Source organism: Malus sylvestris, chromosome 16, assembly GCF_916048215.2.
Source record: "Malus sylvestris chromosome 16, drMalSylv7.2, whole genome shotgun sequence".
Classification (NCBI taxonomy): Eukaryota; Viridiplantae; Streptophyta; class Magnoliopsida; order Rosales; family Rosaceae; genus Malus; species Malus sylvestris.
Window position 1 is genome coordinate 10,209,557 of NC_062275.1, and position 12,476 is coordinate 10,222,032.

Consider the following 12,476-nt stretch of genomic DNA (forward strand, 5'->3'; position numbering starts at 1 on the left):
TTTCACCACGGGGGTCATCATGCAAGTTTCCTATGACCACGGGGATGAATAATCCAATTTGGCCTATTTTTTTACCTGACATTCACCTTGGATTTTGGATAGACATTGATGTGTTAATTATCCTATATACAATCCTATCGTGTTTGAATAAAGCACGTTATCCACCCACCAAAAAGGATCGCAACCATTAGAGCAACTCCACCCTTGGAGCTCTCCTCCCCTGGCAATCCACTATTCAATCCACTTGGTAAACAGTAACCGCCCTTAATAAACAGTAATTGCCATTTGCATCTCCACCCTTGGAACCCTTCCCCCGGGCAATTAGTAATAAAATATTAATATTTTTTTTCTCACCCAATCCATAAAATATTATTATTTTTTCCTAATTTTGACCGGTCCTCTCTCTCTCTCTCTCTCTCTCTCTCTCTCAGCAGCCATGGAACACCAAGGAGGAAGGAGGACGAGGAGGGGAAGGAGGACGAGGAGGAAGGAGGAAGGAGGACCGGTCCTCTCTCTCTCTCTCTCTCTCACAGCAGCAGCCATGGAACACTAAGGAGGAAGGAGGACGAGGAGGGGAAGGAGGACACAGAGAACACCGAGCGCATGCACCGATGCCGTACATCAGCCATACGTCACACAGCCCTCAGGCTCTCGGGCTGGCAATCCCCGCCGGGCCTGTCGCTCGGGTCCTTTCTCCTCGCCTGTCCCCCGAGCAACCAGCAACGCTGGAGCCCCATCCCCCGACCGTCGGGCCCTTTCTCCTCGCCTGTCCCCCGAGCAACCAACAACGCTGGAGTTGCTCTTATGGGATCGTTTGTTCAGTCAAACATATGTACTAAACAAAAACACGGATATAGATTGGATCAGTTGGTTAAGACAATGTGTCTTAACTCAGAGCATCCAAGTTCAAATCGCCTTCCAATAAATTACAATACTTTAGAATATTGTCGCCCAAAAATAAAAACATAAATAATATGTTTCCAGACCAGCACAGAATAAAAATAGCTTGTTAACATTGTTCACAACAAAAAAATAAAAAACTATATTACCATGTTTGGAATCTTATTCTCTGCAAATATATGTACAGTTCCAGGAGACTAAACAGACACCCAAGAAAAGGCTCTTGATGTCGAATGGTCAAATAATCCAAGGCTCCAACTTGGAACTTGTAAGAGTTGGTGTGAATTACATAGGGGATCATTAAGATTTTGATGACTAAAAGGAACCGAACAATGGTATACGATCTACAGAAACTGTGGTTACCAAACAAATCTCAGTGATGTTGTCTGCACGAACGAGTGACATGTCAGGAATCCAGAAGTTTGTTGTTTCAATGGCGGGGAGCGGACCGAGCACGCAATAGAGGTTGTAGAGCGTTGACAACAATGCTCATATTTGGCCGGAAATTAGCTTCATATTGGACGCACAAAGCGGCAACAGCAGCAAACTGTTTCAAGCACGTACAAATTGCGATCAGTGGATTTGGAGTAAACCAGCTACCTGCCTTTTCAATTAGTCTATAACTGGTCGAATGAAAAGTATGTCGTGTTCTTGTCCATCCAGTCAACAATTTAAACATAACATAATTGTATATGTGTGTACACCTATTAAGGAAAAATAGCTTTGGCAAGTATTTCTCGGAATCAAGAAACCGGTGGTGAATAATTACTCAAAAGTGTTCCCCATTACCTTTGCAACTGCCTTGGAAGGGTATTCTCCATTGAGTCTAGCATCAACACACTGCTTCACCTTATCCTCACTGAGTTTAGGTGTTGCCTAATAGAACCATATATTCGAGAAACAAACTCAGCGAAATGAAAAATGAAAACCAGTTAAAAGTAAAATTCTCAGCTTCCACCCCTCCAGAATGAAAAAAAAAAAGATGCAAGAACCAAGCATGAGTTACAAGTAGACAAGAACTAGGTTGAAATTAGTACCCATGTCACAAGGCTCTGCTGCCCACGCGGCAATGTGTGATCAACAGGTTTACGCCCAGTCAAGAGTTCAAGCAACACTACACCAAAGCTGTAAACATCACTTTTTGAACTCAGCTCTCCGGTCATTGCATATCTGCCATTCGGAATCACATATAAGAATTACAATGGGAACGATGTATATGCCAGGTCAAAATTTTGAGCGTACATCATAACGTGATTTATACAGTACATCAAGGAAGAACTTACTCTGGAGCATGATAACCAAAAGTCCCAAGAACACGAGTAGAATGAAGACGTGCTGCCATATCAGGTGCTTGATTTGACAGATCAAAATCAGCAATCTTTGCAACATCATCATCAAAAAGCAGTATATTGCAGGACTTAATATCACGATGGACTATATGAGGCCGAGCCTTTTCATGTAGATATTCAAGTCCTCTGGCTGCTCCTACAGCAATTTTAACCCTTTGTACCCATGACAAAACCGGTCCTGGCTGTGCTCCCTTAACACCTTTCTGGCCTATAGCCACATAAAGTGAAACAAAATTCTATTAGCATAGAGATGAAGGCGATCTTACTAATTATCGAAGAGATAAAGCTAAAAAAATTGCAGCCGAAGAGCTATTTTCTATTGTTTGGAGGCCAACCCGCTCGTTTAGCAGATTAGTAGAAATACTAGGCGTCATTAGACACAAACAACTATCATCAACTGACCTTCAACCTAATAGTTATTAAGCCTCCTTCTAAATTTTAAACAAAAACAAAAAACAAAAAAAAACTGCATGCATAAAGCTTCACTCAAAAAACATCTATGTGGTCCTTGATTATTATAATTTTGGAGGCTGTAATAACACCAGACGATAGAAATTTGGAAATGTTACTTACCGTGGATAATATCATGAAGAGACCCATTAGGAGCATACTCATAGGCAAGGAGACGGAGAGGGCCATCAACACAATAACCAACAAGCTCCACAACATTTTCATGTTTTAGTCTTGAAACCATGGAGACCTGTAAAATTATGCTCCAAGCATTAAATAAATTTCAGCACCAAATCACATACAATGTTAAAGTACAAAACACAAAAAATTCCGTAGACCAAACCTGCGATAAGAATTCTCGCTCCAGTTGTTTACTGGAATCTAACTTCTTAATAGCTGCAGCAGGCCCACTTTTCAGAACACCATGATATACTCTTCCATATGAACCCTCACCGATTAAAGATTTTGTGCCAAAGTTATCTGTCAAATCTTTCAATTCATCCACTGGAATGGCAGCGACAGCAATGGGAAGGATATTTACAGTCTGTGTATCCACGGGTGCAGCTTCTTCGTGATAGTAACCTCCACTATTGCCTACATTTCAAATGTCGAGTTTTGCATCAATCCAACAAGACGCCATAAAACGATGGACATCCAAAACCAAATGGCATACAAGTTATTAGCTTCAATGCTCTTGATAAGAATACCATAAATATAAACACACACAGGGTACCTGCTGAGTGATTTGTTACATATGGTCCATTCTCAGAAGCTCTACGGGTGTCATCTTCTACACAACAACTGAAGCAGCTCATAATCGTTTTTCCTGAAGAAATAACATCTTAAGCAATCTTGCATAGACAAACCGTGCGCGATAAAGTTCATCTAACAAAGATCAGTGCTTTCAGGATAATTATAGAGTGGGCTTAATTAAGTTGACTAAAACCTCAATGAACCAACATGCTTTGTTCCAATTCCCCAGTTTATTCTCTACATGTCAAACAAGAGAAATGAAGAAGAAGCACTTGGATATCACCCAAAAAATTAAAAAACACAAACAAAAATACGCATCAAATTCAAAGGTTAAATCCATCAATTTATTCAATTAACAAATAAACTAAATCAATTCAAAAACCTAAGATTGTCTCTTAAAATCCATCAACAAGGAGAGATTCATATTTACAACAGCAAATAAAATTCAAAGCCTTCAATTTCTACATGTTCCTCTTGAATCTTGTCTAAAAAAAACAAACAGATAAACTAAATCAAAAGAAAAAGAAGTCACAAAAAAATAAATGAAAATTTGAAAAGTAGCAAAATTTTGGGGGAAAGAAAGCTCACCTTTGGTACGTTTGAATGGTTCTTCTGGCAATTGGGTTTTCTCAGTTTTGAGTGAAGCGTTGGAATTGGAGTGATGAGTGTGATCAGGGCGGCTATGGAGGTCTGCAGGAGAGGGAGAAGGGAAGGCGGCGCACGTCAGCGGTTAGCAGAAGGCATGCAAATGGGGAGGGCTGGGATGTCTGTATGTCTCCCTGTTCTGGCTTTTGACTTATGTTAGAAGGATTAGGACTCTCACCTCTCTTCTTTCCATCTCATTCTCTTACGTTCTTTATTTTATTTTTTTTCTTCTATAAAAAATTAATATAAAATGTTAATATGGTTTAACCGTGATTGTTCAAATAGAAGGAGAGAGAAGGGGAAGGAAAAAAAAGAGGGGAAAAAATCCTACTTTAATCATAAATATTTGAAGCTTCTATTTGAGTTTAAAGAAATTAACAAACATTATATTATAAGAAATATTAAAATTTCATCGTGACAATTACATAAATAAATAATTTTAAATTAAATTAAATTTTTACAAACATAATTTATGAGTCGAGACTTAAGAAATAAACCGTACTTATTATCTTCCCTTAAAAGGGCGTATAAATATCTAGTTCTTTTACATTTGTGTCATTATACATTACTTTAGTCTAAAGAAAGGTTTGGAATTGGCACTGTAGAAATGACTAGTGTTTCAATCTGAATTTCAGATTAATTACAACCATGCCATTGCTCTGTGTTGGTTTTGGGTCAGTAGACCGGCCCTCAGCCAAGCCCAAATGAGTTTGTTTTAGCCGAGAAGCCCGGCCCTTAGTCAGGCCCAAATAATTTAATTACAGTTTTGCCCATCAAAGAGTACAATCCGATGGTGGGGATGGTGTATTAGGAAGGGTAATTTTGTCCTCTCAGTTTTGGGCGAGATGGGGGGTAACCGGGTAGGTGTCATTTGCTGTAGTTCAATTAGGGTTTCGGGGATGGAAGGACTGAGAGAGAGACAGACAGAGACAGAGACAGAGATATAGATGGCGATGGAAGGAGAGCGAGGGGGAGGGGTAGGGGTAGGTCTCAGTACTGTTGCTGCAGATGGCTTTCATAAGTGGGAGAGTTGGTATGGTCAGAGAATACCATATGGGTCGTCGGGATTTCAGGGACACGGGGTAAGGGTCATCAACAAACCCTACTGAGAGTGGGGTGTGCCGGTTCTTGCGCTGCATGCCTCAAATCCAAAGATAAGTTCGTTTTTTAAATTGGATTTTTTAATGGTAGGTTAGATTTTCGAATTGTTAAAGAGGGAGAGAGGGACAGCGCGAAAGAGAGAGAGGGAGAGGGAGGAGTAGGAGAGGGGGTACACTCAGAGAAAAGCATAGGGGTCGTCGAGATTTGAGGGAGAGATGTTTTGCGGTGAATTTCAACTTATTTACAAATTTGCCACAGGCTCTCTCTGCCGCTGATCGTGATGCACACGCGTTGATGATCGCGGGAAGAGAATAACAATGGTAAAGCAGGCCTTTTCCGTTTCCTTCCCAAAGAGATGGAAAGGGAGATAAAGATAGAGAGAGAGAGGAGAAAGCATGGCTGTGTGTATTTTTTGGAGTTAATTAATGGGTTAGTGCACACTGCACAGGGTCAGTGAGGAGAGAATGACAGAGGGATGTATGGGAGGGTATGGGTTTTCAGTTTTTTACTCTGATTCAACAGGTTATGCACTGTTTGAAAATCATTGTTTATTGTTTTGTTTTCCGTTTACTTTGTTAAAACCATATTTCGAATTTTTTTGTTTCACTGTGCTCATTTATGTGCTTCTTGATAATTTCCTGGTGTTTGCTTCTCATCCCTCTGTTGGTAGATTTTTTCCCCATTTCTTGGTTCCTTATGTATTCCTTGGTACAAATCTGTCTAATTTTTGGCTGTGTGATGATCCTTGAGGGTGAGCTATATGAATGTTGTTTTGAAACACAGAGCTTCATCCACTTGAATCTGCAATTCATAGCAGCAGGTTCATCCTCACCCTTTCACTATTATCTTCTTAAAGCGAAACATTTTAATTATGGCTTTGGTTGCTTGACATTTTTAGGTATATAATTTGCTATACTTTTGTTTTGGTTTCTTCAGATAGATGTAATGTATAAGTCAGATCTCTTATTTTCCTGCAAATGAATAGACTTAATGCAATCCTCGGTCAAATCATTTATCACATTCAGACAAGTTCCCAATTATTTTTGCATATGAAGAAGACCATCTTCACCAACACCGGATTTATCTACAAAGTGAATTTTGATTACCCCAAACTTATTAATCAAGAAGCCACTGTTTTAATAAAATTTGGCATAATGTTTAACATGAATATTGAAGGAAAGAAGCAAAATAGGCCTCAAATGGATGTATATGTGTAGAAATTATGTTGGAAGGTTAGTTAAACTTAGGCTTCTTCTCAAGTATAGTATAAATCCTTGGGTTATTTGGATTTCAGTATTTATCAAACTTTGCCTTGCTTATGTATTGATCTCATAACTGTCGCTTTTGTACAACAACCCAAATATGGAATCTGCCATCTGGATTCTATATGGAAGTTGTGAAGCTTTTTTCCCCCAAAATTTTGGTCTTTTTGTTTTTGTATGTTGGTTTAAAACAAATAAAAAGTTTTGGTATTGGTATTTTGCTTTTGTTCCTAAACAAGGGCAATTTTTTACTTCTGAAATGGTTGTCACCTTATTATTTGTTCATGTGCCAGTGCCAAGTTATGATGGTGCTCATTGCTCTAGGAAAATTGGGAGGGGAAATTTTCATATGCTTTGTGGAATCTTTGATGCAATTAGCATTTTAAATTTGACTCCTCGCATTAGTATTTTTTCTTTGTGATAAATTCTGTTGTAATCTATGTGTGTTGCTGATGAAAGAAGATAAAGTTTTAGCCATGATCCTTAATGGTCCCTGAAACTCATGGGTACTTTCACTTGCTATGCATAAGGTGATAAATGTGGCTGATGCTGTTATGATTCATAACTAGGCAGTTTCCTCTCATATTTCCTTTGGTTCTGTAATGATTTTCTTTTGCCATCATATGTTCAGGCTTGGGTTACCCTTGGTAGAGCACAGTTAAATTTGGGGAGGCTGATAGTGCCATTCAAAGCTTCGACAGAGCATTAGCCGTCAAGGTAGTGTTTCACCTTTCAAGAAATTATAATCTGTAGTTCTCAAAGCTTCTTACGCTATTTTCTAATGCGTCTTTGAGCCACTGACCTTAGGTGGAGTTTGATACTGCAATATTATGTGCTAATCTAATAAACCCTGCAACTTATTCGTCTTCGTCATGAGTAATTTTTTATTTTTTTCATTGAAATAAGGATTTAGTGGATGATTGTTTGTAACGCATGTTAGTTAAAATGAGTTGAGTATTGGGTGCCAATCCCATGTCTGCAAATCACAGTACCCTAAGGAAGAAACACTGTCTGCACGATCTATAATACTTGTTCAAGCAAGAATCTTTTCCTAGACTAAAAAGCTTACATTTCAATTGATCTTTCCTTTTCTTCTCAGTGAAAACACATACTAAAGCAACAATGCTATGGTGGTGGGAATAAGCGTTCTCAGCTATGTATGGATGCTTGATATGAATTAGGTGACTGATGTTGAATCAGTCAATAAAAAACAAATAGGATCTAATATATTATACATTAATCCATACATAATGTTTTTGTTGTCCGCCCGGTATCAAAGGTGAGAAAGGCCTTCTTTATTTCGGCCTCAATTATTAATTGAAAACTCATTCATATTTTTTCATAGAAATTCCGTCATTGTGCATTGCTATTTAATTGCTCCTTTTGGGTTTTCTAGCTGAAAAGTAGGTCAGTATATATTTAATTTAGCTCCCCTGATTTTCTTTTTTAATTTATCTTTTGTTTGTTTTGTTGGGAGATGTAGTTTGATCAAATCAGGTTGAATTGAATAATCCTTGAAATGACAAGAAGGAACGGACTAAGCAAGTAATAATTCTTAATTACTTAAATGTTTTCATTTTAATTTTATGATTTGATTGGCCCTTAAATAAATTTCGAGCTCCATAATTGTTGGACCATTGATGTGTTATGAGTGGTGATTAGTGAATGTGAGTAAATATTGTGTATAGGTGTTAAGTACTTCAGATATTATCAAACTTCTCAGAAGGGAAGGGTATCCCCTTCTTCTTCTTCTTTTTCTCCCGAATTGTCTCTTAAAAAACTAAACCATGGCCGCCAGTTTTCTTATCCCCTAATCACTGATCTCCGCAGGTTTTGCCCAAGCCAGTGAAAGATTCAGGGGAACAGAGCTCACACTATTAGAGGTATATGTTCACATCCCAAAATTTTTTTTATTATAATATTTTCAGCTGGATCTGAGTAATTCTAAGTCATGGATCTATGAATAGTGTGTGTTTGAGTCTCTCAGCGTCTATTTTTTTTCATCGAATGGTCTCTGTTGTGTCTGTATTTGTGCATCCATGTATGAATATGCTCTCTAAAAGCTCATTATTGTCCTGGGAAGCCTCCTAAATTATTGATTCCTTGCTTTCTATGTACAATGTTATTAAATTCTATTTTCTAATTTTCTGATTTTTGGGGTGGAGGGAGTGAAAATATAGTAATTTTCAGGGATTTTGGGTCTTTGCGGGATTTTTTGGGTAAATTTGTGATTTGCAGTTGATTTTAGGAATTGATTTATAGGTTTGGTTTGAATGCACTGACAGAAGTTATTGTTTCTGTTAATGCAGATAATGAAAGGTAAGTTTGAAAGTAAAAGGGATTGAAGTGGTGTCTGGTTAGAAGGAGAGAGATCCACGGCAGTGGGCACGACCATGGCCGCAGCCACGAAGAGGAGAGACTGTTGGCGACATCGAAGCTTCTCAAGGAATTGACCGAGGAAGATGACATGAAATTACAGATTTGGATTTCATCAGCACGGCCATGATCATGAGCATTTTGGTAGTTTGCATCTCTAAGTTCTTGGTATTTCTTCTTACATTTAATCTGGTTGAATTCTGTTCTTGGTATTTCTTCTTACATTTAATCTGGTTGAGTTCAGTTCTTGGTATTTCTTCTTAAATTTTATCTGGTTGAATTTTTTATTTTATGGGTTTGGAAATTCAAGTTTTTTCTTTTCTTTTTTTTTTCTTTCTGCATTTTATATTTCCATTGAAGCTTTTGAACTGTTCTGTTTGGTCTTCAGTATGATTACGTATACACTATTTTGCCATATGCATTTGCTACAAAATGTAAACTTATTTTAAATGAAAACATGTTGAAGTCTCTTTGCATTTGCATAAGCTATTGTGTGTTGTTAAAGGAGAGAGGGCATCTACCATAAAACACACACGCCATGGGTGTAAAACTAAGTTTGTCATGGAAGGGTTTCTGGATTTCTTCGATACCCTCTCCTTCAGCCAAACCTCTGCATTTACATGAATTTTTAGATTGCAGGGTCTGACAACATGAAGAATATAGACCATTAGCAGCTATAGATTTATTTTTCAAAGCATTTTGGATAGGACAATTAATGGATGATAGAAGTAAAACTGAAAATCTTTTGCATAATCATTTATATGGCGCACTTATACATTAGCTCTCTTGCACAAAAAATCTCTAACAATATCAATGTATAAAAGGCACTTCTACATGATATGTTGGCATCTTACAATTTAAGAGAGCTACCATTCACATTCACATACACCATATTAATCGTTTACATATCTGGCAATTTCATAGCATTTGACGTTTTATCCCATCTACAACATCTCAAGCCTCATTACTTTATGTAGAAAATTACTTTATACATATGCAATTTACATGTCTTGAAGTTAATGACATTAGCTGTGCACATGTCTGAATATTGGTGCTTAAGATGCATGAGTTAATGACATTAGCACAACACTATAATTTCTCGACATGTCGTGAGCTGAAATGCTAGAAAGGAAAAAAAAATGTCCACTTCCTCTGGCCTCCTGAAGTGTTTCCATTCCAGTGTCACCATCTTTTGTTTCATTCATTTGTAGAATATCTTCTTCTTTTTTTCTATACCTTTATTACCTCCTTTTAACTACAATTATCTGTACTTGATTAGTATTATTAGACCCATTCTCAAAATTTTGCATCCCCTGCTTCTTTCTTATGGTCCTTGTACTCAAACATGTGCAAGTTTGTATTTTTCTGATGGATTAGACTATTGGGAACTTAGTTACTTTTGCTTTTTATATATTTTTGTTGGGTTTTTTGTTTTTTCGGAAAATGAGTATTTGATTAATCGCTTGACTTTCGCTTTCAAAAGGACTGTTAGAAGTTTTGTGTCAATTTGGTTGTGATGGTAAGATTACTTCATGTAACATTGGTATGTGGCATGTGAGTGTCGAATTTTTTTCTTAATTTAATTTCGGAAAGAAATGCGTTTAACTGTAGTCCTATATGATGAAGTTAGCATCCTTATAAGTTGGGAACCTAAAATAGGATTGGTGTACTCATAAATTCCTACTTTTCTCTGCCTCCTTCCCCTCTACTTTCACCGGTTGTGACTTATTTTCTTTTTTGGTTCTATCTCAGGAGTTTGTCAACGAGAAAGTTTGTGAACGAAAGAAATCTAATCGAGAGGTATTTTCTTTTTGGAAGATATCATGAATTATGTTTGGGTGTTTAAACAATATTTGCCTAAAAGTATACTCTGTTTTTTAGTGCTATTTCAAATAAGGTAACGTCCCCAAACACTGATATTTTGGTTTTCTATTGTTATGTGTGAAACCAGCTTGATTCAGGTTATTATAAGGTTGAGGGTTGCGGATAGTTAATCATGTTCAATAACCTTAGTTACAAGGACATTCACTTAAATTTTGGTTTCAAGTTGTAGAAAGATGGCTTTTCATTCTTTCTTAATATAAGCTTTCATTACACCTTAGTTTCACATCATTCGTCATTGGATTTGCTATTTAAGTTTTTAGTGAGAAAATCTTACTGGTGAATTGTTAAAAGGTAGGAAGAGAGAAGGCAGCCTGCGAATTTATAAACTAAAGTTCAGATGCATTTTCTGCGGTATGGGGTGTCGGAGAGAAAGGGTTTCAGGGATTAGGTTTGGGTGGGATTTCAAGGATTAGGTTTGGGGTTTTGTTTGTGCGATTTGTAGAGAGATGGGGGGTGTCCGAGATAGGATTTAGGAGATTTGTTTTAGGAATTGCAGAGAGAGATTGGGAGTGTCTGAGAGAAGTGTGGGAGGATTTAGATGTAATGGCTGCCTTTGTTACATTATGATTTATGTTTTTTGCTATAGAGTCGAAGATGTCCGGTCTCAGAAAATGTGAATAGCCACGCTCTCTGTGATCGAATGCTACACACCATGCTGCATATTTTTTTGTTTGAACATCTGTGCTTGACGACTTACCTGCTCAAACACCGTTTTTTCTGTGTTTTGCTAACTGCTAAGTGAGATATGTAGGCTGCAGGGCATATATTTTACCGTCTTAACTGCAAGGGCAAAATATGTGTAAACTGCAGCTTGCTTCTGTTTCATATGGAAACAGACCTTCTACTTATTTTTGCCTTTGAACGGTTGTGGTTACAAAATTAGCTACTTGAACCTGTTGAAATGGTTGCCTACACTGTAGGACACATATTATATGTGTGAACTACATGTTTCTTCTGTTTCTTAAGGAAACAAAACTTTTTTGGAAACCATCTCTTTCTAATCAAAGACGTTCAGTTTTGTCCCACTCATTGTACAATGTGTTTACATGCCAGCTCACTTGAATGTATATAAAAACAAAATTGCTTAACTTATCGACCTCATTCACTCATGTATCCCTCTGTTTGTTCATAATTTTGTTGAATTTATTCAACTTAAATGTGTTTTATTCATCCGATTATGCCTGAAACAGATGGTTTTCGCAGTAATGCGCATGCGTAATTTCTAGTGAATAATTAAATAAAGGCCCAAATCTAATCCGTCCATTGTACATGGAACAATTTTGACCCATGCTTCACCTTCGGGTCCAAAGCAAAGGTCCGACTGAATTCCGGGGTCAAGTTTTAGACTTGATGCTCAAATAGCAGTCCAACCCGTTTTAGATTCAAAGCCAAAAATTACACAACCGTAGTCTTGACTTGTCTTGTATACCCTTCTTTCTTATTTTTTGGCTTTTTAATTCTTCTTTGTTTTATTCGATGCAAAGGCTAGAAATAAGTAGGGGTCTTGTATGGGGAGAAAATTTTGTGGGGAAGTCATTTCGTTTCTTTTTTGGTCAAGGAGATTAGATTTAAATTTAAAATCTCTTCTAACATTGAAAAGAGGTGTATCACTAGACTAACAACTAAATAACACCGAGCATGTCTTCAAAACTAAAAATTTCTTCACTACAAGAGGTCATTTCAATATGGTGACCGTCCAAACTCAGACTTGCAAAGAAGTTTGTCTCCCTTTTATGTTGCTAATAGTTCTAGTTTA

General features: G+C 37.4%; 1 protein-coding gene and 1 long non-coding RNA gene across 7 annotated transcripts; one reads left to right on the plus strand and one right to left on the minus strand.

Annotated features, from left to right (window-relative positions):
* Positions 1-993: 993 nt before the first annotated feature.
* Positions 994-4,265, minus strand: LOC126608720 (pto-interacting protein 1-like). The gene is made up of 8 exons (XM_050276713.1): positions 4,041-4,265; positions 3,433-3,525; positions 3,043-3,293; positions 2,823-2,949; positions 2,184-2,457; positions 1,938-2,070; positions 1,690-1,776; positions 994-1,447 (listed from the first exon to the last, which is right to left on the minus strand). The coding sequence occupies exons 2-8, from the start codon at positions 3,512-3,514 to the stop codon at positions 1,331-1,333; spliced, it is 1,071 nt and encodes a 356-aa protein (XP_050132670.1). The 5' UTR covers positions 3,515-3,525; positions 4,041-4,265; the 3' UTR covers positions 994-1,330.
* Positions 4,266-5,008: 743 nt separating this feature from the next.
* Positions 5,009-10,937, plus strand: LOC126608613 (uncharacterized). Of its 6 annotated transcripts, none has more exons than XR_007617923.1 (7): positions 5,012-6,018; positions 7,092-7,177; positions 7,560-7,739; positions 7,944-8,005; positions 8,291-8,343; positions 8,770-9,004; positions 10,589-10,937. It is a non-coding gene; the product is annotated as an uncharacterized LOC126608613 (long non-coding RNA). The 6 variants fall into 6 exon arrangements; XR_007617924.1 differs by having other exon boundaries at positions 5,016-6,018; positions 7,560-7,617; XR_007617925.1 differs by lacking the exon at positions 7,944-8,005 and having other exon boundaries at positions 5,009-6,018; positions 7,560-7,867.
* Positions 10,938-12,476: the final 1,539 nt, after the last annotated feature.